Raw genomic sequence first — 22,200 nt, 5'->3', positions numbered from 1 at the left:
AGAGTAATGATGGTCTCAAGCCTAGAATTTTCTCTAGACTATTTAAGGAGGCTGGGATTGCGCATGGAAGGAATATAACACCAAAAGGAAGGCTTGCCTGTTCCAAACCACTCCCTTCCCAGCCTGCCATGTGCCTGAGACACCCACCAGTTTAACTGTTTCTGTAAGTCACGGAAGGTTTCTGCTTAAACGGTTTTTGTGAGAGAGAACAAAGTAAATGGTCACTAGTCCTTAACACCTTAGCATTACATTAATTTATCAGATTTAGTAAGAATAGACATCTGAAGAAATGGGACACTGAAAAGAAAAAAATTTGATTGGGAGGGGTGCTGGGAAGGGAAGAAGCTGGAGTATTTTTCAATGGGAGCCACACTGGCATTTGGGGCAGACAATTCTTTCCTGTGCGGGTCTCACCTACATATCACAAGACATTAAGCCCCTCTAGACACCATCCACTAGCATCAGTAGTGATTCCCATTTATAACAATTAGACCAACAGTTTGTTCATTTTCAAATGTGCTCCTAAGGAGATGAAGCACCCTCACTTCACCAATATTTGAAGAGCATTGGATATAATACTATCTGTAGAGGCCAAGCTAGAAGAATCTAAGCAGCCATGGAGTCCAATGATACTAGGTTCTAGAAAGAAGTTGTTCACATTATATGGGTGTTAGAGAGATGAAGATGGCGCAGGGTTTCTTCCACTGTGGCTATCCTAGATGAGTATGTGTTGTTTGAGAGACTCATGCTAAGTAGGTTCCATGCCTGTCCTGTTCAAGGGCAGGTGAGGTCCCTGTATTAATAATTTTTCCAGTGACTAGCTGAATGAAGAGGCAGCCATTCATAAGAAGGGAACCAAAACTTCCAAGCTAGCCTGCCTGTTCTGGGGTCTAGAGTCTTCAGCTGTGACTCTTGCTGAGGAACTGACTATCTGAATCTGTCCATGTCTTCTGAAAGGAAGGCTTCTCTAAAAGAAAGACCATGCTAATGAATATCCTTTGGCCACCTGATGTGAAGAGTCAACTCACTGGAAAAGACACTGATGCTGGGAAAGATTGAGGGCAGGAGGAGAAGGGGGTGGCAGAGGACAAGATGGTTGGATGGCATCACCGACTCAATGGACATGAGTTTGAGCAAACTCTGGGAGATAGTGAAGGACAGGGAAGCCTGGCATGCTGCAGTCCATGGGGTCACAAAGAGTGTGGACACAACTTAGTGACTGAACAACAACAAACAACAAATGAATATCCTGACACTTGGTCAGAAGACTTATGGAATACCTCCATGGCCTCTATTCACAAAGGAACCCTATGGGAGGGGTAGTCCCTAGGAGATAATATTCTCCCCTGGGTACTGAGAAGTACTAGGTCTTGGAGTCAACTGCTCCTTTAACACAATGATTTTGGGGGAGGAGAAGATGAGCTTATTGCAAGAGTTGACCACTGCCCTAATCAAGGCAGCAATAGAGCCTGAAACTTTCAGAGGAAGATGAAAGGAATTCCAGACATGGTCATGAGAAAGCAAACTCAAGACTGTCTCAAGGCTTCCCTGGTGGCTCAGTGGTAAAGAATCTTCCTGCCAATGCAAGAGACATGGGTTCGATCCCTGATCTGGGAAGATCCCACATGCTGTGGAGCAACTAAGCCTGTGCATCACAGTTATTGAGCCTGTACTCTAGATCCTAGGAGCTGCAACTATGGATCCCACGTGCTACGGCTACTGAAGCCCTCACACCCTAGAGCCTACACTCTGCAATAAGAGAAGCCTGCATATTGCAACGAAGAGTAGCCCCTGCTCATTGCAACTAGGGAAAAGGCCCATACAACGAAGACTCATCACAGCCAAAAAAAAGACTGTCTCACCTCTGCCAGAGGCTTGTGCTGATCTCAATTGTTACCAAACACTGACCCTCCTATTCCACTTCGAAAATCTCATGCCACTAGCCTAGAGACTCCAAATAATGAGGAGGTCCAACAGTACAGGTGTTACTGCCTGAGAGGTTCAACTACATCTTCCCCAAGCATCTCTTGCATGCACCAGTTTTAGACACTGACTGACTGCCTTTTTCTCAATACTGAGGCATGGTCTGTGCTGTGTTTGAGCAGAAGTGGGTGGATCTGAGGACTGAATGCTACAAGGTATACTGCCCATGTAGAAGAATATTACTGTTCTACCATAGTTTGAAGAGAGGCACAGAGTGATTCAAATACTTGTGTGACCCCATGGGCTGTAGCCCACCAGGCTCCTCTGTCCATAGAATTCTCCAGGCAAGAATACTGGAGTGGGTTGCCATTCCCTTCTCCAGGGGATCTTCCCGACCCAGGGATCAAACCCAGGTCTCCTGTATTGCAGGCAGACTCTTTACCATCTGAGCCACCAGGGAAGCCCCTCTAAGGTAACCAGTGCTGAACAAAACTGTTGAACTTTGACTAGAGGGCGGCACTGATAGAGTCTCCTCTTGAACAATGTTTCCTTCTGAACAAATGTTCAAGACCTTTGGTACAAAGAGGAGTCAGCACCTCCGAAAGCTCAGTGATGGCTGAAGTGACACTGGCGCTCCTTCTTCTCCACCTCCACCCTTGGGCCTCCTCCAGCCCACTCAACTTGCCTCTCTCCCTATCTTCTATCATCATCACCCTTGCTTTCCTTCAAGGCCCAACTCAACTATATCCAAACCACACTGATTTGTCTCTTCTCTGAACTCCTTGTTTTGGATCATACATCCTTTTGAAAATCTGATGAAAGCTACAGATTTTTCCCCCTCAAAGGATATGTATTGGCATACATGCTTGCACACTCACATGCATAAATGTACACACATATGCCCCCTCCCCCAACACACACACATAATCCACACACTTTTGAGTATATTCATTTTAGTCTTTGGGCTGATTTAAAGAAGGAATTACCCTTAAGGCAAGATGAAAAAAATCTAGGAATAGGCAATTTGCAAGTAGAATCATCCTCCTCTGACTTTCATCCACCCTCCCCCAGTTACCTCTTACCCAGACCCTAGCCTCCCTTCCAGTCCCTTATCCTCTAGCCTCCAGCTGCCTCTGATTCCCCAGGGTTGATTACTACTTTGCCCTTACCCACCCATGTAGGGAGTCTCATTCCATTAGGACTCAGTCTGGTACAATGAGCTAGCTCACTTGACAAGCAGTGTCCAGATATTAAGTTTCACAGAGATCTGCGGATCAATTAGGACACATATTTGAACTAGAGTTTTCTGAAAATAACAGGGAGAGATCTGGAGGAGGGGAAGCCCTTTCAGAACTATTGCTCATTTCACCTAAGAAAGACCCTTCCTGCCTACTCTAGAATACATGATATACTTGATGCTGACCTACACAGAATGGAGGTCACAGGCCATAACTAAATATGAGGAGAGGACAAAGGCTGTCACTTAGATGATGATCTTCCCTGAACAGCTATCTCCAAACTTCTAGTATCTGAGGCTCTGCTCCTGTTGCCACTGGCTTACCATTCCTTCTTCACACACTGACCCCAACAGTTTATGTCAGAACTACTGAAGGGGAATAGTTCATGGGGAAAAAGTTCTTACAGAAACTGGTTGTGACTCCTCCTTATGGAAGAATGTCCACTGAATGGAGAGCTTGTTCAGTGAGGCCACAGTGGTGGTGTAGGTGCAGATGAGAGTGACATCAGATCCAACAGTCACATTCACAAAACTGTCTGGGATGGTCACTTGCACTCCATTAACTTGACCTGAAAAGATAATCATCAAACAACAATGGTACACCTTCACATTCTAGTGACTTTTTTTTTTATTACAAAGCACTTTCAATGACATCTTATTTGAGGAATCCAAGGTGAGGAGGAGAATGTAGAATGAATCATGTCTGAAAGTCAAGCAAACAACTGGCATGGGGTAGGAGAATTTCTAACTAATTACCATGTGAAGATCTTCAACTCCTATGTGGTGGTGAGTTAACAATACTAAACTGAGAATTTCTTCTGTGTGAGTATGGCCTGACACGGAAGTTCTTAAAGTGTTGTCCAGAGACCCAAAAAGTCCATGACTATTGAGAACAACCAATGCAGTTGGCCCAGGGCTGATGAAGTTCCTTGCATGTGGCACATTCAGTTTTAAAACTAGGTAGGTCTTGAGCAAGTGATGCTGGTTTTGCTAGGACTTTTCAGTGCTTAAACCAGGAAAGTCCTAAGAAAACTAAATGAGTTGGTTATCCTAGCCCTAAGACCATTTTAGGGAGGCTACAAGATCTGCAGTGGTAAAGAATCAGCCTGCCAATGCAGGAGATGCAGGTTTGATCCCTGGGTTGGGAAGATTCCCTGGAGGAGGAAATGACAACCCACTCCAGTATTCTTGCCTGGAAAATTCCATGGACAGAGGAGTCTGGCAGGCTACAGTCCATGGGGTCGCAAAGTCAGACACAACTGAGGAACTTAGTGCAGGCACAAGATCAAAATTATGTTCATAATATTTTTGTATGTCTTTGTCTGGTTTTTGTATCAGGTTAATACTAGTCTCAAAAACAAGTTTGAAATGTTCCTTCCTCTTCTTCTATTTTTTTGAAAAAATTGTATGAAATTGTTAATTATTTTTTAAACATTTGGTAGAATTATACAGTGAAGGTATCTAGGCCTGGAGATTTCTTTTTTCAGGAGGTTTTTAAATCATGAATTCAATTTCCTTAATGATTATAGAGATAGTCAGACAATACATCTTCTATTGAGTGAGTTTTAGTACTTTGTTGTTTTTGAGGAATTGATCCATTTCTTCTAAGTCATCAAATATGTGAATAAAGTTGCTCATAGTATTCCTTTATTGTATTTTTAATGACTGCAGGATATATAGTGATATCCCATATTTCATTTCTGGTATTGACAATTTGTGTCTTATCTCTTTTTATTTTTATCAATCTTTTAGAGGTTTATCAACTTTTTTCAAAAAAACAGACTTTATTTCACTTAATTTTCTCTATAGTTTTCCTATTTAAATTCCATTGATTTCAGCTCTTGATTGTTTCCTTCCTTCTGCTTGTTTTGGGTTTATTTTATTCTTTTTTTTTCTAGTTCTTTGATGTAAAAATTTCAATCATTCCCTTGAGACTTCTTAATTTCAAATCTAAGCATTTAATGTTATAAATTTCTCTCTCAGCACTGCTTTAGCTGCATGTTACATTTGTCTGTATTTTATATTTCAATTTTCACTCAGTTCTATATATATTTTAAAAATTTCCTTTGAGACTTTCTCATTGATCCACAGATTATTTAGAAGTGTGCTGCATAATTTTCAAGTATTTAGAGACTGTCCTGTTGTCTTTCTGTTCCTGCTTTATAGTGTATTTCCACTGCACTCAGAAAATAAACTTTAATTTCAAATTTTTTAAAGTTGCTGAGGTCTGTTATATGGACATGCCTATGGTCTATCTTGCTAAGTGTTCTTGGGTGCTTGAGTAAAACAGTGCATTCTGCTCTTTTGGGGTCGAGTGTTCTATACAAAGAGCGTTGTGTGCATGAGTGCCAAGTTGCTTCAACTGTGTCGGAATCTTTGTGACCCTGTGGACTGTAGCCCACCAGGTTCCTCTGTCCATAGGATTCTCCAGGCAAGAATACTGGAGTGGGTTGCCATGCCATCCTCCAGGGAATCTTCCCACCCAGGGATCAAACCCACATCTCTTATGTCTCCTGCATTGGCAGGTGGGTTCTTTACCACGAGCACCACCTGGGAAGCCCGTCTATACAAAGAGATGTACTTTGAGAATAACATTGAAACAAAACATGTATATTACTGTATGTTAGATAGATGACCAGTGCAAATTCTATGCATGAAGCAGGGTACCCAAAGCTGGTGGTCTGGGACAACCCAGAGGGATGGGGTGGGCAGGGAGGTGGGAGGGGGATTCAGGATGGTGGGACACATGTACACCCATGGCTGATTCATGTAGATGTATGGCAAAAACCACCACAATATTGTAAAGTAATTAGCCTCCAATTTAATTTTAAAAAAACACTATAAATACTCACCAAGACAGACCACATTCTGGGCCATAAAGAAGACCTTAATAATTTTAAAAGAACAGAAATCAAACACTGTCTGCTCTCAGACCACAATGAAAATAAAGTAGAAATCAAAAACAGAAAAGATTACTTGAAAGTCCCAAAATACTAGGAGATTAAACAACATGCTTCTAAATAACATATGGGTCAAAGAAGAAATCTCAGGAGAAATTTTAAAATATTTTTTAACTAGATGAAAGTGAAAATACAACTTATCAAAATTTATGGTATGCCGCCAAAACAGTGCTTAGAGGAAGATTTACAACACTGAATGTGAAAGCTCTAAAATCAATCATCGGAGCTTGTTCCTTAGGAAACTAGAAAAAGAAGAGTAATAAACAATAAGATCCTACTGTATAGCACAGGGAACTATATTCAATATCCTGTGATAAACCATAATGGAAAAGAATATGAAAAAGAATATATATGTATAACTGAATCACTTTGCTGTACAGCAGAAATTAACACATTGTAAATCAACTATATTCCAATAAAATTAAAAAAAAATTAAGAGTATATTAAATTCAAAGTAAGCAGACGAAAAGAAATAATGAAATTAGAGTAGAAATCAATGAAACTGAAAACAGGAAATAAATAGACAAAACCAATGAAACCAAAACTGGTTATCTGAAAAGATAAAGAAAATTGATAAGGCTCTAGTTAGGCTAACTAAGAAAAAAATACAAAGGCTATAATTACTAATAAAAGAGGGGCCATCACTGCAGATACCATGGACATTAAAAAGATTAATAAAAGAATACCAGGAACAAATCTATGCCCACAAATTTGACAACCTAGATTAAATGGCCCTATTTCTTGAAAGACAAAATCGCCAAAACTCACACAAAAAGTAGACAATTGGAACAAGCCTATGTCTATTCTGTATCTATGAAAGAAATTGAATAAATAATTAAAAACTTTCCAAAACAGAAAGCATCAGGTTCAGATGGGTTCACTGGTGAATTCTACCAAACATTTAAGGAAGAAACTATATCAACTGTCTACAATCTCCTTTAGAAAACAGAACAAAGGGAATGCTTCCTAACTCATCCTAAGATGCCAACATCACCTGAATACTAAAACCAGAAAAAGATATTACAAGAAAACTATAGACCAATATCTCTTATGAATATAGATGCAAAAATCCTCAACAAAATATTAGCAAATCAAATCCAACAATGAATAAAATGAATTTCTACACCAAGACCAAGTGTGATTTATACCAAGCATGCAAGCCTGGTTCAACACTTGAAGATCAATTCATTATCACAGAAATAGGATAAAGAAAAAAAAAATCACATGATCATATCAATATATGCAGAGAAAGCATTTGACAAAGTCTAACATATATTCATGATAAAGACTCTCAATAAACTAAGAATAGAGAACTCCTTCAATTTGATGTAGAACAGCTACAAAATTCCTACAGCTAATATCATACATAAAGGTGAAAAACTAGAAGCTTTCCTACTAAGATCAGGAACAAGGCAAGGATATCCCCTTTCATCACTCTTTTTCAGTCTTATACTGGAAGTCCTAGCTGATGCAATAAGACACAAAAGGGAAATAAAAGGTATACGGACTGTGCGAAATGACAGATGACATGCTGCCTATGCAGAAAACCAAAAAAATCAGCAAAAAACTCCTGAAACTAGTTAGTGATTATAAGAAAGTTCCAAGATACAAGGTTAATGTACAAAACTTTATTGCTTTCCTGTATATTAGCAATGAACAAGTCGAATTTAAAATTAAAATCACAATGGGATAAATTAGGAGATTGGGATGAACACACACACACTACTGTATATAAGACAGATAACCAAAAAGGACCTACTGTATAGCACAGGGAACTCTACTCAATATTCTGTGATAACCTATATGAGAAAAGAATCTGAAAAAGAATGAATATATGTGTATATGTAACTGAATCACTTTGCCATACACCTGAAACTAACACAACATTGTAAATCAACTGTACTCCAATAAAATTAAAATAAAAGAACACACAATCATTTATATAAAATACACAAAATTTAAATAAAATGCTTAAGTCTAACAAAATATGTACAAGATCTATATGAAGAAAACTATGAAACTCTGATGAAGAAATGAAAGAAGAATTAATAAGTGGAGAGATATTTCAGTCCTAAGGATAGGAAGACAATACTGTCAAGATGTCAGTTCTTCCCAACTTGATCTATAGATTCAATGCAATCCCAATCAAAATCCCAGCAAGTTATCATGTGGATATCAACTAAGTTACTCCAAAGTTTATATGGAGAGACAAAAGACCCAGAATAATCAACACAAAATACTAAAGGAGAAGAACAAAATCAGAGGACTGATATTACCAATTTTGAGACTTCCTATAAAGCTACAGTAATCAAGACCATGTATTACTGATGAAGGAATAGACAAAAAGATCAATGGACCAGAATAGAGAGGCTAGAAACAGACTCACATAAATATAATCAACTGATCTTTGACAAAGGAGCAAAGGCAACACAATGGAGCAAAGACAATCTCAACAAACGGTGCTGGAACAATGGATGTCCACGGGCACCATAATAATAATCTATACATAGATCTTACACATTTCACAAAATTATCTCAAAATGGATCACAGATCTAAATGCAAAAAGCAAAACAAAAACTCCTCGAACATAGACAGCATTGGAGAAAATCTAGATGACCTTGGGTTTGATGATGACTTTAGATACAATACCAAAGACATGATCCATGAAAGAAAAACTTGACGAAACTGAACTTCATTAAAACTGAAACTGCTCTGTGAAAGACAATGTCAAGAGAACTCTTAAAACTTAGTAATAAGCAGACAACTGGATTTTAAAAATGGACTAAGTACCATCAAGAGACATCTCACCAAAGGTAATATATAGATGGCAAATGAGCATATGAAAAGATGTTCCACATTGTATGTCATCAGGGAAATGCTAATTAAAACAACACTACAGGGGGTACTTCCCTGGCAGTCCAGTGTTAAAGTTAAGACTCCAGGTGTCTAATGCATGGGGTGCAGGTTGGATCCTTGGTCAGGGAACTAAGATCACACAAGCCACATGGCACAGCCAAAAAAAAATTTTTTTAATTAAAAAAATTCACAACACACAATGCTGATGACAATGTGGAGCAACAGAAACTCTCATTTGTTGCTAGTGGAAAGGCAAAATGCTACAGCCACTTTCAGACAGTTTGGTGGTTTTTTACAAAACTAAACATACTCTGACCATACTATCCAGCAATTGTGTTCCTTGATATTTAACCAAAGAAGCTGAAAACATACGTCCACACAAAAAAATATCTGCACAGAGATGTTTACAGAAGATTTATTTATAACTGCTACAACTTGGAAGCAACCAAGATGTCCTTCAGTAGGTGAATGGATTAAAAAACTGTGGTATATCCAGACAATGCACTGTTACTCAGTGCTGAAAATCAATCAGTTATCAAGCCGTGAAAAGACATGGAGAATTCAAGAAGTCAATCTGAAAAGGCTACACACTGTGTGATTCCAACTTAAATGACATTCTGGAAAAGGCAAAACTATGGAGAGAGTAAACAGATCAACGGTTGCAAGGCGCTGGTATAGAGGAAGGCATCAACAGATAGAGCCAAAGGGATTTTTAGGACAGTGAAAATACTCTGCACAATAATATAATGGTGGATATATGTGATTATACATTGTCAAAACCTATAGACATTTTGTCTATTATGTTAGGAAACTCCTATTTTAAATCTTTCATTTTAGCAGATAGTCCATTTTATTTATGCTCTGTGCACAGCTCTCGGCCTACTTTGTGGGCTGTATTTCTAATGCTAGTTTAATTTTCCGTCTTTGTGGTATTGTTTTGGTCTGTTTGGTTATCTGGAGTCAGCAGGGCTTCTGTACATTGCTGACCCTGTTGCCTGAGTGGGTGGAAGCATTTCCCCAGGTCAGGCTGCTGGGTGTCTTTCGGCGGAGGATAGGTATGGCAAGACACTCCTACTAGAATCCCCCAGCTGCTCTGGTGTCTCTGTTTGGGGGAGGAGAGACAAAGAGCCTTCTAGAACCAGGCACTTGCTGTGACTTCATCCCTCTTTTCTGTTTCACCCTCCCACCTCAGAATCGCTAGGTGAAAGTAGGGAATCTCAGGCCCAGTGAGGAAGGAGATTGCTTCTTTTGTCTACTATTGTCGGCGGGATTCCTGATGATTCCCTCTTGCCACTGTGTTTAGCTCATCTGATGTCAGAGGGACTCCCACTCATTCTGGGTTCTCTTCCTCCTTTGGGTAAAGAGACATAAGACACCCTGCCTCTCTGTTGTTTCCAGAGTCCCAAGCAAGTTTGCTTTTTTTCTTCTTTTTAAAAAGTTTTTATGTATTCATTTATTTTTGGCTGTTCTGGGCCTTCGGTGCTGTGCAGGTTTTTCTCTAGCTGGGGAGACAGGGGGCTACTCTCGTAGCTGCAGTGCGCAGGCTTCTTCATTGCGGTGGCGTCCCTTGCTGTGGGGCAAGGGCTCTAGAGCGCAGGCTCCACAGTTGTGGCACACGGGCTTCCTCAGCGGCATGCGGGACCTTCCCAGATCAGGGGCCAAACCCACGTCTCCTGCATTGGCAGGCGGATTCTTCATCACTAAGCCACCAGGGAAAGCCCTGCTTTCATCTTAATATCTTTCTGACTTCTCCTTTGGTCGTCTCTTGCATTATTTCCAGGGAGGCTTTATACTTGTGCTTAGCAGGGAGAAGCAAGGAGAAACAGATCTGTGTCATTTTGTCCAAACCAGAAATCTTCAAGATTTAAGATTGTAAAAGGGCCTGAGACCATGATGTCTGAGAACTGTTGACCTTACAAAAGGATCTGCTGCCCATATGATTTGGAGGAACACCGAAGAGCCTCCTATTCCAAAATTCAGCCTACCAGTGTACTTGAAATACTTAGTATGCAAGCAATTTCCCAAGAGTTGTCACAGGCGATGTTACTTTGGATAACATTATAGAGGCATAGTATCTTCCCTGGTGGCTCAGATGGTAAAGCGTCTGCCTACAATGCAGGAGACCCAGGTTCAATCCCTGGGTTGGGAAGATCCCCTGGAGAAGGAAATGGCAACCCACTCCAGTACTCTTGCCTGGAAAATCCCATGGACGGAGGAGCCTGCGAGGTAGGCTACAGTCCATGGGGTCACAAAGAGTTGGACACAACTGAGCGACTTCACTTTCACTTTATAGAGGCATTAGTTCATTTGAATAACTGGTTATTATCCATTGCAAAGTCAGAATATAGAATATAGAAGCTCTCCAGGGTGGAACATGACTGTCAGGCAGGTGTTAAGAAACAGTCAAGTTTAAAAGATGCTCTCTATGCTGCAGGGGGGTTAGAATGAGAACGCTAGCTACCCTCAGGGTTGGGACAGGATGAAGATACAAAGATGACAGGAAGATCAGAGGAAATAGTACAGAAAGACAAATTCCTGGCCCCCTTCCCAAAGATGACTTTAATTTTATTTTTTCTTAGTGACAGGGGTCAGGCAAAAGGAACTCAGGGATTTAACAAACATTTTGAAAATTTTAAAGAAAAAACAAACTATTGTACTGATTACCCCTAGTTTTCTGGACTCAATAGCCGTGTTCTCTGTCACAGCCAGGTCATCTGGTCCAGTTGCTTCTCTCCCAGAGTTGGCTGTTTACATCAATGTCTTGATGAATTGAGAGAAGTATTTTAGGGTAGGCACTCATGCAGCATCTTCTGACTCCATACAGTTTTCCCTCTCCCAATGTTCTTCTTTCTATGCATTCCTGGTTCCCATAACACCTCCCCGCAAAACAAAGCTGGAGTGCAGAAAGCAGCTACTCTTTTTGATGGAAAATTCACTGGAGATCTCTAAGTGACTCTCCTGCCCTCAAAAGCCCTTTTTTTTTTTTTCTCCTGGAAGTTAGGCTCATCCATCTCTGGCTACGCGCAAATAGTGACTTCCAAATGTCTTTAAAGCATCCAAAATTAAAGGGATAGGATGAGGATTTGGTGGCCATTAAAGTTACCATAAACTTTCCCCTAAAAAAGGGATTTTAAAGATATTATTTGGCCATCATTTTTGTCCTCTAGTTTACATCCCAAAATCTACTATGGAATTGAAATGAAGTGAAGTGAAAGTCGCTCAGTCGTGTCCGACTCTTTGCAACCCCATGGACTATACAGTCCATAGAATTCTCCAGGCCAGAATACTGGAGTGGGTAGCCTTTCCCTTCTCCAGGGGATCTTCCCAAACCAGGGGTCAAACCCAGGTCTCCCGCACTGCAGGTCGATTTCATACCAGCTGAGCCACAAGGGAAGCCCATTATGGGATTGGGTAATGGTAATAACTTTTGATAGGTAAAGTAAAAAAAAAAAACACACAAAACAAAACCTAAAAGCCTCTAAGGGCTGCTCTCAACAAAAGTGCCTGAAGGCAGAGTGAACACAATTCTCACACAAAGCAAGCCATGGAAAAAGTCATGATGTCTATCAACTAACATCTGCTGAGCACCTATTTTATGCCATGAACAGCACTAACACTGGGGAAATAATAATGAGCAAGACAGATACAATCTCTGCCTGCCATGTCAATGCACCACGAACCATTTATATAGCACAGACCACAATGGAGGCAAATGAAAATTCAAGGAGTTGGTAACACTCTGATTTAAATATTTTCAACATATTTTTAAGAGAAGCCATATAAATATGGCGCTAGTGGTAAAGAACCCACCTGCCAATGCAGGAGACATAAGAGACATGGGTTTGATCCCTGGGTCTGGAAGATCCCCTGGAGGAGGGCACAGCAATGCACTCCAGTATTCTTGCCTGGAGAATCCTGGCAGACAGAGAAGCCTGGCAGGCTACAGTCCATAGGGACGCACAGAGTCAGACACAACTGAAGCAATTTAGCACATATAAATATGTATATTGAGGTGTATAAAAGCTCAACAATATCACCTCAGAATAAGTACAGTAACCTCCAAATCTATTGTGAGACAAAATATTCTTAAGGATACAACATGTTGTTCTGTAAATAGGTAACAATTGGCAAGGCAATATTTCCAGACCATTTTTATTGCCCTGATTCCCAATACTCAGCACCATAATCAATCCTTAAATTCTGAAGAAAAGACAGTTTTCAGAAACTGTCCATTTCTAATATAATGACAATGCACTTCAGAGTTATATACTTCTAGATGAACTTTTAAAAAATGTCACATCATTCTATTAGTGAACATTACTTAAGTCTCTGAGATCACTGTCTAGTCCAGCACTGTCCAATAGAACTTTCCGTGATGAAAGTAGCCATTGAAAGTGAAAAAGTAAGTGTTAGTTGCTCAGTTGTTGTGTCCAACTCTTTGTGACCCCAGCAGTTAGGACTTTGCGCTTTCACTGCTGAGGGCGTGAAAGTGTTAGTCCGCCAGTCTCCTCTTGTCCATGAGATTTCCCAGGCAAGAATACTGGAGTGGGTTACCATTTCCTTCTTCAGGGGATCTCTCCAACCCAGGGATTGAACCCAAGTCTCCTGAATTGCAAGCGAATTCTTTACTGTCTGAGCCACCCCCTGGGGAAGCCCATTACCCACATGCAGTTATGGAGCACCTGAAATATTGCTAGTGCAACTGAAGAACTGAATTTTTTATTTTATTTAATTTGAATTGTTATATGTGAAAAACCACATGTGGATAGTGAAAAGTAAACTTTAGTCTTAAACTGAAAGTGATTCTGTGTGTGTCAGGGGAAAAAAATGTTCCCTTCCTTTGGATTCATTTAGTCTAAATTGAGAAATTATTTAAAAATTGAAGAAGGAAAAAAAAAATCTATACATTGACAAGACTGACTGTACCGCAAAATAAAGATTAGCATCTGATTTAAACAAAACTGAGGACTGCAATTTCACTCACTGACCTGGCTGAATTTAAAAAATACTCCCCCACCCAAAGAACACATACGTGGTTGAAATATGTGTGACTGTTTTTAAAAATCAGTGCATATTATTAAAGGAAAATAATCCAAGGTGTATACACTTGAGTTAATCAACACTCTAAACAGATTTTAAATGCCTCATGTTTTGGTAATGATTGTTCATTCATCAATTTAATGCCTACAATGTGACAGGCTCTTTGCTTAGGGGGATTATTATTCTAACATACCAAACAGACATATTTGACCTGATGCAATCTAAGTGATTTAATTTCAAGCAACTTCATGTAAAATTGCTTCATTTTTGATTTAGGCAATAATCAAGTGATCACTAACTTTATGGATCTGACTAAAGTTCAAATATATTACTGCATTAAAATGCATAGCACGTAACTTGTGAAAATGGAAACAACATTAACATATCTTTCCAACAGGTGACTATACTACAAGTATCCAAAATGATATGCTTGAACTTTTTGAAGATGCTTTTCAATAAAATTATTTTCCTGAAGTGGAATATACCTGACTTCCTTATAAGTCAGTAGAAAAGCTTTCATTAAAATAAAATCTGTCTTGCTTAGTTGTCCAAAAAATTTATTTTATATATGTATGTGAAAATCATTTCTGAATGTTTGGGGTTTGAGAAGGTAACTCACTCTTTTGTTTTTCTACCTTTATTCAGATATAATTTACATATAACATTGTATAAGTTTAAGCTGTACAAAGTGTTGATTTGACATATATTGCAAAATTATTACCACCAAAGCATTAACTAATACTTTCATCACATCACATAATTACCATTTCTTTTTTGTGGGGAGAATATTTAAGATCTACTCTCTAACTTTCAAGTATACAGTATTATCAATTACAGTCATCATGCTGTACATTAGATCCCTAGTACTTACTCATCTTCTAACTGGAAGTTTGTACCCTTTGACCAACATCACCCCCATTATCCCACAACCACCATCCCTGGTAACCACCACTATACTCTGTTTCTATGAATTCAGGTTGTTGTTTTTTAGATTCCACATGTAAGTGAGATCATACAGTGTTTGTCTTTCTCTGACTTATCTCACTTAGCATAACGTCCTCAAGGTCAATCCATGTCACAAATGGCAGGATTTCAGAAAGTAATTAATTTTCAGTAAACATTTCCTATGTGCCCACTATGTGCCAAGCACCATGCTTGACACCAAAAATGTGACATTCTTCCTAACCAGGAAACAAGTTCAGATAGCACATCAAATTACACATTGATGGAAACACTACTAGCTGCCTCACAGCCATTTCTGGATCAACTGATGGACACTACTAATACAAGGCATAGCTTACTGAATTCTTTCTGACTTCCATACATATGTAAGCACTGCAAACAACAATATATTGTACCATATTTCTTTTTTTTCCATTCATTTTTATTAGTTGGAGGCTAATTACTTTACAATATTGTAGTGGTTTTTGCCATACACTGACATGAATCAGCCATGGATTTACATGTATTCTCCATCCTGATCCCCCCTCCCACCTCCCTCTCCACCCGATCCCTCTGGGTCTTCCCAGTGCACCAGGCCCGAGCACTTGTCTCATGCATCCAACCTGGGCTGGTGATCTGTTTCACCCTAGATAATATACATGTTTCGATGCTGTTCTCTTGAAACATCCCACCCTCGCCTTCTCCCACAGAGTCCAAAAGTCTGTTCTGTATTGTACCATATTTCTATTCTATCTGCTAGACTGACACTACCACATTTTGTTGGGCCAGCTAGATTGTACATGTACACTATGCATTAGCAAAATCAGTTAGACAGTAACTTAAAAACAAAGGCTCTGAAATATTTATTGGTAACTGTGCTTTGTTTAGAAAGTCACAATCAAGTAAGATCCTGATATAATCTAAGTAAGTTTTTAAACAATAAAAAAATTGTATACAAGATATAAACTCAATTCTGTAATATACTACTTACTTGCAAGAGGAAAAAAAATAAGAAATTCACCAGAATCTCTGATAAGATTTCTGGTGACTTTTATTTTCTTGTTTATATGTTTCCATATTTCCAACTGTCTACAAAGACCATACATTACATTTATAATCAGTAAAAATTGTGTCTACATTAGTTATAGTAGAAGCCACTCTTGTAACTGTTCCAAAATGGGTATCTAGTACAGGCCAGAGGTAAGCCTCAGAGGGGGAAGTAGGTGTTGACTACAGGTGTGATTTTAGAGGCTGCAGCAGAAGGCCCATGGCAACCCAATTAGCTAATGATCGGAATCTCTTTTAAAGGGACAAAGACTTTCACTGTCTAATGTTAAGGTTTAAAATGAATATTCCTGGAGGAAAGGGAAAATAGGAACATATGTTCCCACCAGGATGGAAATTGAGAAAGGCAGCTTTTTCCAGTTCAAAGTCCTGGCTAGATCACTGGAGGTAACTCCACAGAACATGCCTGCTTAAACATTTAGCAATGAACATTTAGAGAATTATTACTAAATATCATATAGTTTTGAAAAGTAACATTTCTGATGATATAAATAGTGTAATACAGTGTTCTTTGTAGAAACCATAGAAAATATGAAAAGGCAGGGGAGTAAGATTAAAATCATCTATAACCCCATCAGCCAGAGGTAATCATCATGAACAGTTTGGTACATAACCTTCTAAGAATTTATTCTAGGCATGTGGGTATATCCTGCTTTTCCCTTAGTATTTTATCTTGAGAATTTTCTTATGTTGTTAAATATGCTTAGTAAACCTCATTCTAGTAACTGCCTAATATTACTTAGGGCTTCCCTTGTGATTCAGCTGGTAAAGAATCCGCCTGCATTGTGGGAGACCTGGGTTCGATCTTTGGGTTGGGAAGATCCCCTGGAGAAGAGAAAGGCTACCCACTCCAATATTCTGGCCTAGAGAATTCCATGGATTGTATAGTCCATGGGGTTGCAAAGACATTTCTTGGATAAACAACCTTATTGAATCTACCATGGACCTAATTTATCATAAGAAGAGATTCAAAATATATCTGGTATCTGAAAAAACTAACCAAGGGATTTTTCTGAATTAGTGATCTCTCCTGGGTCTACCAATATTAGGATTTTGACTCTAAAAATGATTTTGTTTTGCTCAAATCCCTAAAAACACCCATGTTGTGCGCAACAATAAATTACTCACGTATTTTCCTAAATACCATCTTATCCTGAAAAGTACAACTCTTAGGAAATGTTAGATAGTTAAGCATGACAGGCACTCCCAGCCAGGTTTAGCAAGTCAATCAAAATGAGTTTGAAGGAAACAGTCCAGTAAAACAGAGGGAAAAAAGTATCATTGACACAAACTTCAGCTTCTGAGTAAATTCATCTGTTCAACTTTCAAGCTAAAAAAAGAAAGATACTGCAATTTTGGGGGGGGGGGTGATTCTAATTCAGAAGCTACATAAAACAATTCTATTTACAGCCTGGGTTCCCAAAATATCAGCATAGCACATATTTGCTAAGCAAGTTTTCTGAAAATTGTTTTACTCAGCACACTAATATAGTTCCTTTTAAGCACAGGAGGGGAATATTCTATGTAAAAAAAATTGCAATTTCAGTTTAAAAGGAAACTCCATTCCCAATGATCTTTGGTGGGCTGGAGATCTGCTCTCCTTACCTGCAAGGCAGTTGAGAATCAGAAACACCTTCCAAAATGTTAACCCCATTGTGCTGAGGTTCGCTGAGCGCAGTCAAGGTCCAGTAGCTTGCCTGGGCTAGGCTGAGTCTCAAACTGACTTCTTCAGTCACACCGAGGTTTGCCAGGCTTATCTGCCGGCATCACCAAGCAAACAAGCTTCTTGGGGCTTACTTATTGGTTACAGACCTTTCTCAGAGCAGATGTGTGTTTCTTTGAAATGTTTCTCATGGGGCGTGTTTCCTTGATATATTTGCTACTGTGTTAATGATAAACCCACGTATTTAAATTCTTACAGTTCTTTGTACACAGATTCCTAAGTTTTATTGTTTAAAATTAATCTTATTAAAAAGTTATACTTGAGGGGAAAAGTTATAATTGGAAGAGAACCTATATAAATAAAAGTTGACAAGGTTAATTAATTTCAAATATTTCCATAAATGCCTTATGGCATTGATTCACTAACCTTTTACAAATTAACTTAGCAAATTAATGTTCTAAGATTTTCTCAGGAGACAGGGTTCACAGGAAGGGCACAGGGGACATGAAGCAAGAAAGCATCCTGTTTCAATGTGAACAAACTCTGGACACATCACACTTTTTTGAAGCCCTAGTAGTAGAGTGAATTGCACGTTTTTGTCTTTCAAGTTAGAAATCCTGTTCCTTTTATTCATTCATCTAATTTTTCAAATTGGTTGGGCTTCCCAATGGCTCAGCAGGTAAAGAATCTGCCTGCAATGCAGGAGATGCAGGTTCGATCCCTGGGTCAGGAAGATCCCTGGAGGAGGAAATGGCAACCCATTCCAGTATTCTTGCCTGAAAAATGGATAGAGGAGCCTTGAGGGCTACAGTCCATGGGGTCGCAGAGTAAATAAATGAGCTAAGACTTCCACTGGATGAGTCTGAATTTTTTCAGAATTAGGATACTGAATAGGTGCCACAGGGTTAACTTAGAAAGGGAGTTCACTAGAAGGGAATGCACACTTAAGAATGTTCACTAGAAGGGAGCACACACTTAATTTGGATTCCCAACCTTCTAAGATCTTGCCCATGTCTCACCTGAATTTAAGTCAGGTTAAATCGTCCACCTGAAAAATGCTGTCAAAAGGTATTGCCTCAAAGAGTGTTTAATCACATGAAATATGTGCAAACTGCAGTGATATGTTTTATGAACTTTAAGTTACAGAAAGCATTTGACACCATCTCATCTCAGCCAAGTGAACTTCCCACCACTCCTCAGAAAGCCATTTGATCTCATCAGATATCATACCTTCTCGAAGCATTCCCTGTCCATGCTCATGTCTGATGCCAAACCTTGGCTTCCAGTGAACTCGATCCCTACTTAGAACTTTCTCCTCCTTCCTCTTGCTATCTAAGCATATTCTTAGCACAGATCAGTCATACTGTCCTATGTGAAAATTTTGAAGAGCTCATAAACTGCCTCTCTCTGGACTCCCTCTTGGATAAATCTGTATTATACTTAGATACAATACCCTCAGTTGGTACCAGATTACCCTTCAGTAGTCTGTGTATTAATGAGGTCTCCCCTAAGTAGACTGTCTATGAGCCCTTCCAGGATGGGGACCAGGTCTTATACAGGCAGTTCCCAACTTAAGAAGGAGCATGTCCCAAAATTTATTGGTTAGCCCATTGATTGAATCCAAGAGTACACATTTCCTGCTAAAGCAATGCTTAAATGAAGTCTTGTTCCCAAACCCACACACAGCATAGTCTAGCACTGGCTTGAATTCTTGGTGCTGGGCAATACAGGGTAGGGGAGAAGAAGAAAGAGCTGCAGGTGGCAGAGAAAGAACATTTCTTTCCTTTCCCAAGACACAGCTTGAGTGCAAGGCAACGCTTTTTTCCCCAAATAACTGTTACATGTCTTTGTCACCCAAGTTCCCTTATGCCCCCCACTCTATCGCCGCCCACATGATCTACTGGCCCTTTGGGTACCTAGGCTTCCCTAAGGGAGAGTCTTGTGCTGTGCTATGCTTAGTTGCTCAGTCATATCCAACTCTTCGCGAAGCCACGGATTGTGGCCTGCCAGGCTTCTCTGTCCAATGGGATTCTCCAGTCAAGAACACTGGAGTGAGTTGCCATTTTCTTCTCCAATTACATGGGACAGATAGTATAAATCATGACAGTCCCAGGCAAACCTGAACGTCTGGCCTCCCACCCACAGGGGAGTGCTAAGCATAAAGCAAGTGCTAAGAAGACCCTGTTAATTAATTCGGTATATCCAAGATGGTTGACTCTGAGATGGGGAGAGGAGGGGTTGGCTTAAAGCTGTTGCTAAAACCCCGCAGCATCAGACAGAATCTCTCATACAAACACAAAACACCCTAGAGGATTTAAGTAAAATGCCTGCACTGCTGCTCTGTGTGACCTAACTTGGACAAGTAGAGCTCTGTGAAAATAAACTCTAAGAGAGAAAGTTTCCACTTTGGACTGAATTTGGTATCACTGACTATCTCTCAGAAGAAGCAAGTCACTAACTGGGACATGAAATATTATCAAATATCTTGCACAGTTTTACAGAGCTTCACAATTTTTAAAACTGTTTTTCCATTTTATCTTCACAACTAACAGTAAAATAGATAGGGCAGGTATTATCTACATTCTCTATATAAGAAAATGGAGGCTCAGAAATGTTGTGTCTTTCCCAAGGCCACATAACACGCATTTGATGCTGTCCCTCCCATCACAACGCACAGTGGCCCAGTGTGAATATATAGTAACAAACATACTGCCTCCAGGGTTCTTCCTTGGGAACATTCAGAAACTGGCAGTATCTGATTTTTCCCTCATTTTTATACTTAAAAATTACAAAAGTAATACATTTTGCTTGTGAAGGGATATCAAAGAACAAAGAAGCATACAGAGGGTAAAAAGAAAGCCCCATTCTCTCACCTGCATAGAAAGCCCTATTCTCTCACCCACGTGTGTAATCGCATGCCATGTTCACAAGCAGTGAGAGTTTTGCATTTTTCTCAGCCTTTCTATGAATTTACATACAGGCATATGAGGTGGGTTTTTTAAAGGAAAGGTAATCATAATATAGATTGTTCTGTAAGTAGCTTCCCCCCCCCCCCAGGAAGCATTTTTGTTCTCTGTTTATGTCACCATGCACAGCTACATCTATAGAGCTACCTTATCTGTTTTAAGGCCATATGATATTTCATAGTATGAATGTACCACAACTTATTTTAACATTCTCCTAATGCGGAATTCTTAGGCCATTTCCAGTCTTTAAAACAAAAGTCTTATAAACAATGGTGAAATGAACTTCCTTTTGCTTGTATCTCTGCCCACTTATGTGATGATTTCTCTAGATTGGGTACCTAGAAATGAAACTGCTAGATGATCAAAGGGTATGAACATTTTAATTTTGGGCATATTATGAAAAATTGCTCACCAGAAATTCTTTACAAATCTATACCTGTGTTAAAAGAGTGTATGAGAGTGCCCGTTTCTCCATGGCCTTGTCAACAATGAGATTTATCAGTCTTTTAATTGTATTAATATCACAGCTAAAAACTGCTATTGCATTGTTATTTAAATTTGTATTTCTCTAATTAGGTTGAGCCTCTTTTCATAGATTTGTTGGCCTAACCGGTGTACTTTTTCTTGTAAATGCTTGTTTTATGACCTTATACCATTTTCCCACTTGAGTTTTCTTTTGATATTGCAGAAGTACTCTTTACAGTTATGAATTTTAACCTGAGTTTGGTATATACATTATAAATATTTTCTTCCAGTCTATCACTTTTTAAAAAAAATTGTCTTTTACTATAAAGACTTTTGCATTTTGCAGTAGTTAAATCTAGCAATCGTTTCTTTGTAGCTTCCAGGTTTCATGTCTTCTTTAAGAAATCCATTTCCAATCTAAGATTATAGAAATAATATTATATATTATTATGTTAATATTAAAATGTTATATTTTTTCTAATGTTTCTATAATTTTTTCCCATCTTTCAGTTATGGGAATTCTCTCCTTCCTCTTCCTCAGGCCAACAGCCTTTGTGTTATCCTTGACTCCTCTCCTTCCCTCACATACATCTAATTCATCAGCAAATTCTTTTTGGGTCCATGTCCAAGATATTCCCAGGCTCCGGCCACTTTCTCCACTTTAACTGTTACCATCTGACTCTGAGCCACCAGCGTCAATTACCTGGCTCACTCCAATTGCCCCTAACTGGTCTACCTGCTTTTGCCTCGTCCCCATTGTCTATTCTCACAGCGATTGGAATGATTCTTTTCTATGCAAGTCAGCTCACATCTCACTTTTGCTCAAGATCCTCCTGTAGTTCCCAATTTCTCTTAGAATAAAAGTCAAAGTCTTTAAAACAACAATAACTTTGTTGTTGTTCAGTTGCTAAGTCGTGTCCAACTCTTTGTGACCCCATGGACTACAGCACACCAGGCTTCCCTGTCCTTCACTATCTCCTGGAGTTTGCTCAAATTCATGTCCATTGAGTCAGTGATGCTGTCTAACCATCTCATCCTCTGCCAACCTTATCTCCTACCATTCTTCCCTCTCTCATTCTGCT

The 22,200-nt window shown here is 39.3% G+C and overlaps 1 protein-coding gene and 1 non-coding gene across 2 annotated transcripts in view; one reads left to right on the top strand and one right to left on the bottom strand.

Annotated features, from left to right (window-relative positions):
* Nucleotides 1-17,842, bottom strand: part of VSIG1 (V-set and immunoglobulin domain containing 1) — a 31,631-nt gene extending 13,789 nt beyond the window's left edge. Inside the window, exons 1-2 of the mRNA XM_020902204.2 lie at nucleotides 17,630-17,842; nucleotides 3,566-3,729 (exon numbers count right to left, since the gene is read on the bottom strand). Of these exons, the coding sequence (XP_020757863.2) occupies nucleotides 3,566-3,729; nucleotides 17,630-17,678 (213 nt within the window). The 5' untranslated portion in view covers nucleotides 17,679-17,842. The remainder of the gene's footprint in view (nucleotides 1-3,565; nucleotides 3,730-17,629) is intronic.
* On the top strand, nucleotides 11,055-11,126 carry TRNAC-ACA (transfer RNA cysteine (anticodon ACA)). Its single transcript has one exon. It is a non-coding gene; the product is annotated as a tRNA-Cys (tRNA).
* Nucleotides 17,843-22,200: the final 4,358 nt, after the last annotated feature.

The sequence above is a fragment of the Odocoileus virginianus genome, unplaced genomic scaffold, assembly GCF_023699985.2.
Source record: "Odocoileus virginianus isolate 20LAN1187 ecotype Illinois unplaced genomic scaffold, Ovbor_1.2 Unplaced_Scaffold_1, whole genome shotgun sequence".
In the NCBI taxonomy this organism is placed as follows: Eukaryota; Metazoa; Chordata; class Mammalia; order Artiodactyla; family Cervidae; genus Odocoileus; species Odocoileus virginianus.
This window is presented reverse-complemented; position numbering and strand designations above follow the sequence as displayed.